At 49.9% G+C, this 13688-nt stretch overlaps 7 protein-coding genes across 7 annotated transcripts; 6 read left to right on the forward strand and 1 right to left on the reverse strand.

The window, feature by feature from the left end:
• Positions 1-8: 8 nt before the first annotated feature.
• P152DRAFT_406515 (uncharacterized protein) lies at positions 9-344 on the forward strand (the record flags this gene model as incomplete). The annotated part of the gene is made up of 1 exon (XM_033676881.1): positions 9-344. A coding segment is annotated over one exon (336 nt), but the record flags the coding sequence as incomplete, so codon positions are not given.
• A 939-nt stretch (positions 345-1283) lies between these two features.
• Positions 1284-1625, forward strand: P152DRAFT_453293 (uncharacterized protein; the record flags this gene model as incomplete). Its single annotated transcript, XM_033678353.1, has 1 exon — positions 1284-1625. The coding sequence occupies one exon, from the start codon at positions 1284-1286 to the stop codon at positions 1623-1625; it is 342 nt and encodes a 113-aa protein (XP_033529551.1).
• Positions 1626-3617: 1992 nt separating this feature from the next.
• Positions 3618-4268, forward strand: P152DRAFT_477760 (putative flavin reductase; the record flags this gene model as incomplete). The annotated part of the gene is made up of 1 exon (XM_033681608.1): positions 3618-4268. One exon carries the CDS (start codon positions 3618-3620, stop codon positions 4266-4268), a length of 651 nt encoding a protein of 216 aa, XP_033529552.1.
• A 907-nt stretch (positions 4269-5175) lies between these two features.
• On the forward strand, positions 5176-6271 carry P152DRAFT_517941 (uncharacterized protein). Its single transcript, XM_033683039.1, has 2 exons — positions 5176-5436; positions 5542-6271. Exons 1-2 carry the CDS (start codon positions 5415-5417, stop codon positions 6039-6041), a joined length of 522 nt encoding a protein of 173 aa, XP_033529553.1. The 5' UTR covers positions 5176-5414; the 3' UTR covers positions 6042-6271.
• Positions 6272-8869: 2598 nt separating this feature from the next.
• P152DRAFT_406502 (uncharacterized protein) lies at positions 8870-9121 on the forward strand (the record flags this gene model as incomplete). The annotated part of the gene is made up of 1 exon (XM_033676880.1): positions 8870-9121. A coding segment is annotated over one exon (252 nt), but the record flags the coding sequence as incomplete, so codon positions are not given.
• A 267-nt stretch (positions 9122-9388) lies between these two features.
• On the forward strand, positions 9389-9727 carry P152DRAFT_370358 (uncharacterized protein; the record flags this gene model as incomplete). Its single annotated transcript, XM_033675501.1, has 1 exon — positions 9389-9727. A coding segment is annotated over one exon (339 nt), but the record flags the coding sequence as incomplete, so codon positions are not given.
• A 1457-nt stretch (positions 9728-11184) lies between these two features.
• P152DRAFT_425833 (uncharacterized protein) lies at positions 11185-11460 on the reverse strand (the record flags this gene model as incomplete). Its single annotated transcript, XM_033677242.1, has 1 exon — positions 11185-11460. A coding segment is annotated over one exon (276 nt), but the record flags the coding sequence as incomplete, so codon positions are not given.
• Positions 11461-13688: the final 2228 nt, after the last annotated feature.

Below are 13688 nucleotides of genomic sequence, written 5' to 3' on the forward strand. Positions count from 1 at the left end.
AATACGACTTCAAGATCGAGTACAAACCTGGCCGCCTGAACACCATTCCGGACGCGCTGTCCCGCCGAGACCAAGACATCCCAAAAGGATCCGACGACGAGAGAATCCGCAGTCGTTTCATTCAAGTTCTGAAGGGGGAGAGTATAGACCACCTACGAACCAACGCAACTACCACAGAGACAACCCCCCTGCAGCAGCTATGGGACGAAACTATCCCTCAGGACGAACAGTACCAAGACCTCCTAAAGGCCGCGACGGAGAATGCCAGACAGGTCCCCGCAGCGTACAAACACTTGAAATTGTCAATGACGGACCTCTCGACTGCCGACTCCCGGCTACTATAGCGCGACAGACACTGGGTCCCGAACAGCGAACCACTGCGTACTAGCCTCCTATAAGAGATCCACGACTCGCAGGTAACCGGACACCCAGGGAAAGAAGTCATGACTGGCCTTATGGTAAAGAAATACTTTTGGCCAGGGATGACGACCGATATCCGCAGATTCGTACGCAATTGCCACTCCTGTAGACGAAATACCATATAGAGAACCAGACGACAAGGCCTACTCCAGCCCCTACCAGTGCCCGACCGAGTATGGTCGGAGATCTCGATGGATTACATCACCGACCTACCAGAGACCAAAAGAGGGAACAAGCACCTCCTAGTAATCGTTGACCGCCTATGCAAAGGCGCGATATTCATCCCATGTCCAGATCTCTCGAGCGAAACACTGGCAGAGAAATTCATCGAGCATTACGTCGCCTACCACGGCCTGCCAACCGCTATTACGTCAGACCGCGGTGATCAATTCGTTAAGGGCGTTTGGTCCCATGTCTGTAAACTAGCAAACATCAAGCAACGCCTATCGACCGCATACCATCCCGAGACTGACGGTTCTACTAAACGCATGAACCAGAACATCGAAGAGTTCATCCGCCACTTCTCCGGATACCACCAAGATAGTTGGGATACACTGCTCCCCTTCGCGCAAGCCGCCGTTCTTAGCAAACCCGTTACAGCTACAGGAATGTCCCCGTTCTTCATAACCCACGGATACCACCCCCGCCTCGGCGAATCGATCGACTTACCCGAAGCCCGAGCCTCCGACCGCCTACCACGTAGTCCAGCAGAAGCAGCCGAAGCAAAGATTAGGAAGCTTCAAGACTGCGTTAACTTCGCCCAGGCAGCTATGGCCTCCGCTTAACAACGCCAACAGGATATTACCAACCGCCACCGCGACCCAGCCCCAGCCTACAGGGTCGGCGACAAAGTCTGGCTAGACATGCGCAATATTAAGCTCCCAGACAACCGTAAACGCAAGTTAGCTCGACTCTATGAACAGTTCACAGTTACAGAGGTCGTCGGACGTAGCGCCTGCCGCCTGAATACCCCAGTGGGCATCCATAACGTATTCCATAATATGCTCATACGCCCCACGGCCAACGACCCATTCCCAAGCCAGCGACAAGACGACGTACAGCCCGATCCTATTGACGTAGACGGCCACAATGAATGGGCCCTGCTGGAGATATTAGACGACCGCGTTAAACGAGGCAGAGGTAGAGGCGGACCACTAAAGAGGGAATTCCTTTGCCGATGGGAGGGATACGCCGAACTTAGCTAGGAGGCAGACTGGTGCGTATAAGATATAATAGCCCTAGACAAATACGAGGAGAAGATAGGCAGGAATATCCTTCATAAACCCCTAAGGATCTCTTGACCCCTTAAACTGGGAGGAGGGGGGTATTGTTATGGTTCCAGGCCTGTAGCCTGTCTCCTGAATGATAGTCACGTGACTAAGTCAACTGTCGAAGTCTTGGACATCGCGCACGCGTCGTAGATAGCTCTTCTTCTTTAGCTTTGCAATAAATGAAAGTGGTTCTCGTAACTTCTGCGATCAAACCGTCTCAGCCATGGTGGGAACTCACGGGCGCGCCTGATCGAGTGAGAGAATATCACGATGTATACAAGGACTCCCCTGCGTTACATCCATCTTTCTTCGACGAGGAAATTTAGCGTGACTTCGTCTACGCCCTTGCGATTGATACGTTCCGATAATCGGAACAATGAGATGCGATGGGCTAAAGTAGACGCTAGAACCGCTCTGCCGACCAAGGTACCGGCCTAGATAATAGCGGGACACCTTCTCGACTACTCTAGCGAGACGAGGTATCTAGACGAGGAGCTACTGAATAATCGTCTAGAGAGGCCTATCTTAAGACTCAGAGGACTTCGCGTGTTTTAAGGAGGGGGTAGTGTAAAGGATCGAAGATTGAATTCAGTCTGATGCCTTGGGGCCTTGGGATGTGGATGCCTTACGGCCTCACGATGTGTTGTGGTCACGAATCACAGAGTTTTGCCTCATTCTTCGTGCCCTGACAATGGGCGAAAGAGACGGTTTCCCTACCGTAGCACGCCCATCGATGCTGGAGGATATCCGCGCCCCTGGTTCGTTCGCTGACGCTTACTCATCCTCATTCTGAGGACGCTCATAGTAGTGAGCGCCTGTCAAGATCTGATGTCATTACTTAGTCATCCGTTTCCCCGCTTCGGCTATTACTTAGTCATTCGTTTCCCCTCTTCGGCTATTACTTAGTCATAGGTATATCTACCTCGTTCGGTACTCTACTTCTTACAGAAATAAAAGCACTTTACATTCTTCGTCACGTAACCTATTGCTTCCGTGTGGATAGACACGCTAAGCTATCAACAGCGCCAACCTACTAAACGAGACTGCGGTCTAAACGATATAACATACAAACTGGAAATTTTGCGAAATTTTGACTTAGGCTCAAGCTCCACAATGCGTAGACTTATACTTGTAAATATGATTTTCGGCACTTTGACTACCTATAGAACCTGTTTACAAATTTTGTCCACAGTCTCGTTTAGTAGGTTGGCGCTCACTGTGAGCGTCCTCAGAATGACGATGAGTAAGCGTCAGCGAACGAACCAGGGGGCGCGGATAGCCTATGGCAAAGCTTGCAAGCCTTAGCCACTCGACTGGCTGCGGTCAAGCTACATTTCTCCAAGAATATTGCCGAGAGAGCCTCACCGCAACGTCATTGCTCGAAATCTCGCATTTGCTAGAGGGATCGACTCTCCTTAACTCTAAGAATACACTCTCAGGTTCCCAGCCTATACCACGGGGAGGTAAGAGTCGTCGCAGGCCCTGATCCTTGGATCATCGGAGGTCTCCAAACTTTAAACTTTACGCGAACTTCGTAAGCAACAGGATTTATAATCCTTCGGACTCTCGGCCAAGCCAGGCCCGTGAGACTACACGGAGTTCGGACTACAGTTGATGGCGAGATTGATACAGGAAGCAGCCTGCGCGTCACTTACTTGCGGTAGCTGAGCAAGCACTAACTAGGCAGAAGCCGGGCCGCGTCGTAGTAACGCATTGCGACGACTAGCTATGTGTTGCAACATGCCCCAGACCTGTTATAGGCAGTCCTAACGTCGAACTGCTGCGTGACACCCTCGATAGAGTTTATTTCACAGCTATATACACCTGATGGGAGCTCGTCGTTTATATGTCGTTCTAAAATATCCAGTTTCATCATCCGTTGATCTCAACAAAGTTAAAAAGCACAGCGCAACAGCATCTTCAATCATGCGTGTTCTCGTTATTGGTGGCAATGGACAGACTGGTCGTCTCGTTATCGATGAAGCATTACAGCGCGGCCACAAGATTACAGCCTTGATTCGGAATCCCTCTGCACTTCCAGCCATGGAAGGCTTGAACATCGTAAAGGGCACACCAGTGGAACCTTCGAACATCGAAAGCGCTTTCAACGCAGTCCAAGGCGACCTCCCTACTGCTGTGATCGTCACGCTTTCATCCCCGAAAGAAAAGGGGACTCGAGTCATGTCTAACGCGCACGAAAACCTCGTCGCTGCGATGAAGAGGCATGGCGTTTCCAAAATTGCGACAATGTCTTCATTTGGGGTTGGGTCTTCTTTCGCCAATATTACTGTGATTATGAGATGGGCAATTTCCAACACCGGCCTTGGGCATCCATTCGCAGATCATAATCATGTCGATGAAATACTCAAGAGGAGCGGATTGAAATTCGTGGTGTTAAGGCCAGCGAGACTGACTATGGCAAAAAAAGCACCCGTTCAGTTCCTTGGCGACGATGGGAAAGGACTCGGTATTTTCGCGGGTCTGGGGGGGATCTCGAGGGCTAGTGTGGCGGCGTGTCTGGTGGATGCTGTTGAGAAGAGCACCTGGGATCGAAGCACTCCTGTGATATCGAACTGATGGGGTGTCATGGTATGGGTCCCTGTGCCCTAGAACTGTAAGGACACAGGTGACAAAAGAGGTCTGTGGCTGACGCCTGTTGTCGCAAGATGCCCCTGTTGGTTTCTACTGCCCTAACTTTCCTTTCACTGCCCATTACCCCTAGGCTAGGCCTATTTCGGACAGCTTAGTGTTTTCCCTTGTATTTAGTTATCTTCAACTACGAACATCTCACTCCAGCCGAATCTATTTTTTGGAATTTGACCACAATCACGACACTCAATTAACGCGAAACCTACTGCGGAATATCCGCTGCATCTCTAGCTTTCGATTGATATCAGTCGAGGGCCGGAAATGGTAGGCGTGAAACCGCAATGGCCTCAAATTCGCAAATTTGAAGGCACCTCACCCCGGCATCTATCAATCCATATCAATGAAGTTATCAAAAGTCTGACAGACTTCGCGGCCCCAAATGGGCCCACGAAAACCGGCAAAGCATTGCCATGGGACAAGTTCAACATGCTTTCCCAGCTCATCGAGCGTTATATATCGGAAACGGAGGACGCGCCATCGCCAGCCAAACTGTATAATGCGCTACAGAAGATCGAACTCCGCACCTAATCCATTGGAAAAGCAGTCGAAACAATAAAGTACAACCAGGAGTTCGCTCCAAAGTCCCAAGTGAATACACAGCTGAAATCATGGGCACAAGCCGCGGCAGCAGCCCCCCCGCCACCAATAGTTCTATTACGAATGACCCCCAGCCTCGCAGCATCTATTGCAGCACTAGAGCATCGCCTACTCACTATTAGAATGAACAACCCAGCGGAAGTGAGCGCGATCCGCGCAACCATAGAACCAGAGCGGACAATTGTTAGGAACCTGAACAACAGGCTTAAAAACCGTGCTAACAACGACCCCTTTTTCAAGGGCGTACAATTTAACGCGTCCAAAATCCTCCCAAGCGGAGATATCCGCCTATACGCAGGCACCCCAAGCCAAGCCGAACTACTCCGACACCACCGAGACGCCTGGCAAGACGTCCTGGGCGATAACGCTGAATGCCTGTTGCCGGTGTTTAGCATAGTCATCTACGGCGTCGCCCGTCGATCAATAGAATCTTATAACCCCGAGACGATCCTACGGAAGTAGGAATTCGAGAACCGGATGGTCATTAACGAGAACCAATGTATCAGCAACTGGCGCTAGCTGAAAAAGCTACGGGATAACCAACGGGATGGCTCTATTATCCTAGACCTCTCTAACGAACGAGTCGCTAACTAAATCCTCTAAGCGAATACGCTAAACTGGGACGGCACTATCAAACGTGTCGACCGCTTCGACCGATCCTATCAGATCAAAAGATACTTCAAATGCTACCAATACGGACACATAGGACCACAGTGTCGGAATCCCCTCACATGTGGCAAATGCGCGGCCCTTAACGGGCACAAGACCGAAGACTATACGGCCCCAGAAGACGCTATCAAATGCGTCCTCTGCAAAGGACCACACGTTGCCTGGTCATCTACCTGCCGCTTCTATAAGGACGAATCGCTCCGGGCACGCAAAGCCCGAGAAATGATCAAAATCAACCGCTTCTGGCCAGAAGCACCCATCGCTATTATACCTGGCCCCTCAGAGATCTTATCTCAGCCACGAAGCCCCCCCCAATCGGCTATAACGCCAGAAACGGCGTCGTTATCGCAAGCCCCACCCATAGCAGTACAAATCCTAAGCCCAGATCCGGACGACGACCAATTTATGCGCGACCGCGACCAGATCGCAGGATAGAAACGCATTAATCATGATGCCTCACCACAGTAAAGGGCGAGAAAAAAGACGCCGTTCGGAAATAGCAACCGCTAACCCATAACCACAACCCAAATTGGATCGGATGGATCACCACGAAAGAGGGCCCAGGCCTACACCAGAGCCAAATCTACGCTAGGACTGACGGTATTCGCCGACAGCGGGGCCTTTGAAGACTAAGAGAACCGCTCGGATCTCTGCAGTAGCTTGGGAGCTACTACACGAAGTTAGTCGAAGGGAGTAAGAATCACCGAAGACCTAATACAATAAACCGTCTATTAATAAGTCAAGAACCTGACTACGATATAATCAAAGTTCTCTAATATAACACCGAAAATAGCTACGAATACCTCTAGGTCCTACTCCGTGACGATATAGTCTAGACCTTCGACGTTATCGCTATCTAGGAGCCGTGGCTAAACCTACACACGGACTAACTATCAACCACGAACCCAGCCTTAGAGTACTTCTATCTCTTCTTCCCACCGCACGCGAAGGCAAGAGTCTACCTCTTCATTAATAAAAAACTCCCGCTCTAATCCCTTCAGATACGCGACTTCGGCGGTAACCTTACCGCAATTACGATCCAGCTGGAGTACCGCCCACCACTCTATATCCCCAATATCTATAATCCGAACCTACTCGCGCCGTACAACCGACTAAACGGGCTCCTACGAAAGTGCCAACTCCCTAGGCTTAACAACGCCCTGCGCCGTCTGCTACGAAACGCAGGGAAGCTCATCGTTGGAGATTTCAACCTTCACTACCCTAGATGGGGTCCCTAAAAGGACCGAATTAACTATGCAAAATCCGCCGCGTTCCTTATCGAGCTTATCGAGGCATACGGCCTCGTACTTAGTATCGAGCTAGGCACAATTACCCGCCCAGGACGTAGGAACAATAAAGAAAAAGATGGGAGCACGATCGACCTAAATCTCCTCTCGGACGACATCTTTAACCTCTTACTCGTTATAGGCATAAGAGAAGATCTATCTACAGGCAGCGACTACCTCCCGATTAAGACGGTTATAGGAATCCCGAAACCACGCGCCGAAGTAATTCAACGCCGGAACTGGGCGACCATAGACCAAACGATCTTCTACAACATCCTCGACAGAATCCAGCCGCCGCAGACACTCTAGACCCCCCAGGCAATTGACGAGTACACCTCTTACCTCATTAACACCCTCTAAGAAGCTATTAAGGCTTCTACGCCACTTACCCGAGTTATACCTCACTTAAAGCCAGGATAGACACCGGAATGTACCGAGGCACTCTACGAGTTTAAGCGCGCAAAAAGGAGGTTCAACCGATACCCGTCGGAGGAGAACCAAATCGTATACCAGATCGCGAAGAGAGAGAAGACTAAGCTTATTAGATCTACCCTCCGCGAGGGATACCGGAACAGGATTAACTTAGTCGACACTATAGAGGACCTCTAGCGTCTCGTAAAGTGGGCAAAAAACCGCCATACACCACGCACCACCTTTATACCAGATATTAAGATAGACGGAATACCATAGCGCACGATCTCGGGAAAGACAAAAGCGTTACGGACTACATTCTTCCCTACTCTACCAGAAGCTGACCTTACCGACATCGCCACCTTTGACTATCCCTCGCCACTCGTGATGCCAAGCATCCAGGAACACGAAATCGAAGACGCTATCCGAATAACGGCACTAAACAAGGCTCCTGGCCCCGATAGGATCCCCTATAAAGTCATCTAGCTAGCAGCTCGCTATATTATCCCTAATCTTAATAATCTAATGAACCAATGCCTCGCAAGCGGCTACTACCCGACATACTTCCGCTCTACAACGACGGTTACACTCCGTAAACTAGGTAAGACCGACTATACTATCCCTAAGTTATATAGACCTATCGCGCTACTAAATATAGTGGGTAAGGTCTTTAATAAAGTCCTTACTATACGACTCTCGCACCTAGCGGAGGGATTCTACCTTCTACCCCGAACGTATACCGGGGGAAGGAAAGCGAGCGGCTGCGAGCACGCCCTCTACCTCCTCCTCGAAAAGGTCCACGCCGCATGGCAACACTAAAGTAAAAAGACCGTTAGTATTCTCTTCCTCGACGTAGGCGGAGCCTTCGATAACGTATACCACGAGCGTCTTATCTACTGCCTTAAAAAGCGCTGTGTCCCCACAATCATTGTCAATTAGGTTACCAGCTGGCTAGAATCCCGCAACACATCAATCGCTCTACCAGAAGGAACCTCAGAGTTAATACCTACCCCGACCGGGATCCCACAGGGATCACCTATCTTACCTATCCTGTTCCTGTTCTATAACGCGGACCTACTCGACTAGTATAACGAAGGAGTCTAAGGAGGGTCAGCATTAGGATATATCGACGACGTGGGCCTTATTGCCCAAGGAGAGTTAACGACGGAGACCGTGGAACGGCTAAACACACTCCATAGACGCGCACAAATATAGGCAAGATACACAGGGGCAGCATTCGCACCGGCGAAATACCAGCTTATCTATTTCTGCCCTAAGACAGCCAACATGGAGGAGAAATCCCGATCAATCACTATCAACAACACCGATATTAGACCCTGCCTAAGCGCCAGATACCTAGGGGTATACCTCGATCCGGAGCTCTCCGGCTCTATCCATCTCTAGGAGATAGCCAAATCAGCTGCTAAACAACTCGGGGCCATCGCGTCGTTAGGGGCCTCCTCATAGGGACTCAAGATACACCAGCTACGCCAGCTCTACATCGCAACCATCATACCAAAGCTCACATTTGCGGCCTCATGCTGGTATATACCGGAAGGAGGATGGGGATACGTAGGACGTACCAAAGCCGTCATTAAAACACTCGGAGATATCCAGAAACGAGCCCTATGCCTTATCACAGGAGGCTTTCGCACCACAGCAGCCTCCGCACTCGAAATCGACGCCCAAGTACCACCAATCAAGCATACACTCCAACGAGCAATCGAGAGCGCATTCTATAGGATACGAAGCTCGCCGCTATACCCACTCATTATCCAGCCTCGCGACCGAATCCACTGCGCTATAATCGTACTCTAGAGCCCTCTACAGAAGCTCGAAACTAATATCCGCAATAAACAGGGCCCGCATAGCCCACCACCGATTAAACCACTGCTACCGGCGAACTGGCCGCTATAGACACTTAAGCCGGATGTCCGTATCGCCCTCTCTAATGAGATGGCAACCAGGGAACACGATAAGAAGGCCTACGGCACCGAACTCGTGTTTTATACTAATAGAAGTGATCTAAACGGACAAGTAGGAGCCGCTGCCTACTTCCTAACCAGGCGTCAAGAGCGGATAAACTACATGGGCCCCCGGTCCGTAAGCAACATCTACGCAGCCGAACTTCGTGGGATCCAATTAGCGCTGGACATAGCAGACCAGCACTCGGGAATCAAGAGAAGGACGGTTGCCTTAACCCCCCAACGCCGAATCCCACTTCCATCAGAGACTACCCACATCTACATCTTCGCCGACAGCCAGGGAGCCCCCAAAGCGCTCCTAAGCCCGCAAACTCACTCAGGACAATACTACGTCCTAGACATCCTCTACCGCCTCCAGCTCTTCAAGAGCGCGGGATACGCGGTGCACCTCTACTGGATCCCTTCCTACTGCGGCATTCTGGGCAACGAGCAAGCTAACGAGCTAGCAAAACGAGCCACAGGATGGACGAGGATAAGCCACGATGGACGGAGGGCCTCCCTACCGGAGAACCACGTAACACTCCTCTCTGCAACGAGACGAGATACGCGCGACCGGACCGCCACCGAGTGGGCGACCGAATGGGAACGCGGCGAAACAGGCAGAACACTCTTCCGCCTAGCCCCGAAACCATCGCGCGCTTTGCTCAAGATCCACCGATCTCTAAATAAGGCCCAATCATCAGTCCTGACACAACTTCGCTCCGGGAAGGTGGCCCTGGCCAGCTACCTCTCCCGCATCAACGCAGCCGATTCGTCCCTCTATACTTGCGGTACAGACTAGACCCTAAGGCATATCCTTACGGAATGCCCGAACTTTGACCAGTTACGCGATACAATTTGGCCTGACGGCCAGCCTACAGACCTTCGGATCCTCCTAGGAACCGCCGCAGGTGCCCCAAAAGTAACAAAACTATTGCTCCAAATAGGCCTTCTAAGCCAATTCAGGCAACTAAAGACCGCGATCTAACTCACCTAGCCTACCACCGATGTTACATCTCTGATTAACATTAACAGTAAGTCTCCACCGACACCGTATGAAGACGGATAGTACTAACGTCCCGAAACAAACAAAGCCTAATGATAAAGCATCCCAGGCGGGAGTTATACTGCTTTAACCTTTCTCCTTGTAGAACCCCTACCATTGTCTATGGTCTTTCCGAGGGTTTTTTCCTAATTGTTTGATACTATCCAGTTCGGGAGTCTTAGCACTCCCTTAGGTATAGATGAGGCGGGGGCCGATAGCCCCCGCACTGTTCGCCCTGCCCATATCTAGTTCTAGCCCACCGGAGACGGTGAGGCTGCCCGCCTGTGAAAATAGAAATACCCAGCATAGCGGCTCTTAAAGCCAGCTGAAATGGAGTAGGATTTAAAAAAAAAAAAAAAAAAAAAAAAAAGTTATCTTCAACTGTTTTGCTAGCTAGATCTCCTTTTTGGGGAGACAATGGGAATCGTCAAGACCAACTTGCGTTGTGACTCTACAGCAACTGAGCTAAAGAAGCAAACGTGCTTAATCATCACCCACGCGTGATGCGACACCTGTTACGCCACACATAGACTTGAGACATCTACCGTTTTATATGTTCTACACACGTTTGGGATACTCCCATCACATTCCTTATCATTTCCTTTGTATACAGTGCGTATTCAGCAGGATCTAGAGTCATACTATGTATGTAGAAAGCGCTGTCCTCCAAACTCCAAGAGGAAAGGGGGGGACAGAGACGAATATCAGAGCAGTCTTGGGGTATACTACGTATAACTTATATGTGACCCTCCCACTCGTCACGAGATCTACCGGAAATCACGTTTTCCCTCACTAAGCTATCCTATAGCGACCGTAGTGCTGCTGTACTCTATGGTCTTATCAAGACTCCTTATTGTATTCTTACTTTTGCGTATGAAGCGGTGTGCGGTTGCCGCCCAGATGAATAGGCCGCTAGCATTTTGAACAAGACTCTTAATGATCTCCCTTCCTGGCCAGTCGGCCGCGAAGGAGCGTTCCTGGGTGAGAAGTCTAAGTTTGTATTCTAGATAGATACTGATATCATGATCAACAATCGATGGTGATATATTATGGAGCACAAAGTCCCGGCGTTCAGTATCCGATATCTGGTAGAAACCGTGTCGGATTGGAATCTCGGGTCGGCTCGTTAGGAAGACTCGTAGTCGAACCGTCTTTAGCGATTAAGCTTCGGCCAACAGGCTTATGATGGTCCGGATGTTATCGTCGTTATCGCACTCGTCAAGAGCATCAACGATAACAACGTACCAGGGCTGGCAATCCTTTTCACACTCTTATCCCAGCTTTAACAGCGGGCCAAGGATGAGCTGATGTCACTGGTCGCGAAGAGACACGGATCAGAATTCGAATTAAATCTCTTGTGATTAGACTAACCTCTTCGTCCCTAATTTTGAAATAGAGCTTATCCATTATCAACGGATCATCGACCTTATCGTCCTAATTCTGAGGTCAGAAATTACATAAACCGGAGCTTCAGACTTACAAGCAATAGACAGCGCAGTCCTATGAATAACATGTTGCCAAGTGGCATCGATATGCAGCCACAAGCTATTTAGGAGCTTAGAGGGAGTATATGAGAAAAGGAGATCGCGGAAGCAAGAGAGGTGGGAAGGTTTTGGTCACTTACGTTTTAAGAAGTGCAGTAGGATTAGATTGTTAATCTATTATTAGGAACAAACGGCTTAATCTGGCTGTTTCTTTGACTGTCATAGAAGGCATCCAGATTTAGCAAATGACGTACTTTAGAGGCCAATTTCTCTAATGACAGGAGCATTCAGAAAGTCATGTTCGAACAGGGATAGTTAAAGAATGTCCAATCGATATTTGGCGCTAATTCTACCTATCAGCTAACCGGCCACGTTCCGGAAGATCATCTGTTGTCGGGGACCTCCTGGCGAACCCTGATCGGGTGGCGCTTTCACGTGGGAACTCCCACACGATCGGCGAGACTTAGAAACCTTATTGGCCCTCAGTCTCGAACACATTATATAATAAGGGATTGAGTACTTCATGCTTCGTAGTCGAACATCAGCAGCCGGCCAGACCATCGATGGTGACCGGTCGAGGCAACCCGAATGGGGGGCTTGGACTGCCAACTGCTCCCGTCTGGTTGGTGGTCAAGTGGGATTGTGGGAATCTCTGACGCCATTGGAACGTGGAAACTAGACTACGGACGTACCGTACCTACGAACGCGGGGTATATTCCCTGTCCTTCTCTACAGGCACGGCACACGCTGCGAATTAGCTCAACCGTCGGAAGTTCCCGATTCGCCTATTTCGCTGGCTCTCGAAGACTTTTCGGGCGGCTGTCTGGACGTCAATCTCGTGTGTTAAGACGGGCTGGCTGTGACGAATTAAATTGAAGGTGGCGCACCAGGAGGGAATATGTTCACGTAGACCGGTTCGGGTCGGACACATTCTGGTGATCCGGGAAGCTCTACCACAGTAGACCAGGAGAGGGCGCTCAAATTGAGTCAGCCCCTCCACAGAAAGGCGATTTTACGAGATTGACTATGACTTATATGTCGCATTTGTACCACATGGTCCTATCAAGGATTACCATATTCAGTTCTATCCCCCGTAACCCTGAGAATCAAGAAGTGCTAGATTCCTTGGCAAGAGGCTAATAAACTCGCCGAATAATCCCCCTTGGATGGAACACGCGATAATATGCGTGATCAGGCTCTGGAAACTTACTTCCGCCGTCGTTTTACGATAGAACCCATGCCTAGTGACGTATCTATATGATGTAGTGTGTAGAGTTACTGCGAAGGGCTAGCTAAAGGCCCTACCCATTCGCTTGGTTCCATCCGACTTGCATCGTGGCCTTGAACTCCGTGGGGACACATTTCCATAAGGGTTTGGTGCCACGCAGCCCTACAGAAGAGTTTCATAGGGAAGATTATTTTATGCAATTTGAAGCCTCAGGCTCCCAGAACTGATGCCTTGGTGTGCCTAAACTAATTGATCCTGGGTTTTATCTGCGCCATCGCTATTGGTTGGACTGCGGAGCTGGACCAGAATTTATGTCGGCTGGTGATATTTTCCCACCAGGTTTTGTTATTTTCCCACCAAATGCTATTTTCCCACCACGCTAGCAATGGTGGAAATTAAATTCTTAATTAGGACTAGCTCCTCCTAATCCTACCAGCGCTGGTATACTCCACATGTCACTATTGTCACCTCTTTTCTACTGAGGAAGTTTGAAGCGCATCTCAAAAGCCTCGTCCTATTGATGTATCAAAGCTACTAACGTCGCTGTCTCTTGCGCGGGCTAAGCCCTTTCCAAGCATTTGAAGCCATCTCTGCTGCAGCACGTCTAGGACGCTCTCTCCCCATATCCGGAGAGCTGAAAAGCTGATTTCGAGCATCAACTTGT

Source organism: Eremomyces bilateralis, assembly GCF_010015585.1.
Source record: "Eremomyces bilateralis CBS 781.70 unplaced genomic scaffold P152scaffold_51, whole genome shotgun sequence".
Taxonomy (NCBI): Eukaryota; Fungi; Ascomycota; class Dothideomycetes; order Eremomycetales; family Eremomycetaceae; genus Eremomyces; species Eremomyces bilateralis.

Excerpts from the sequence above, each read along its gene's own strand:
- P152DRAFT_517941 (XM_033683039.1), top strand. The coding sequence starts at position 5,415 with ATGGTCATTAACGAGAACCAAT. Across the intron at positions 5,437-5,541 it reads GGTCATTAACGAGAACCAAT|CGAATACGCTAAACTGGGAC; the intron begins GTATCAGCAACT and ends AAATCCTCTAAG.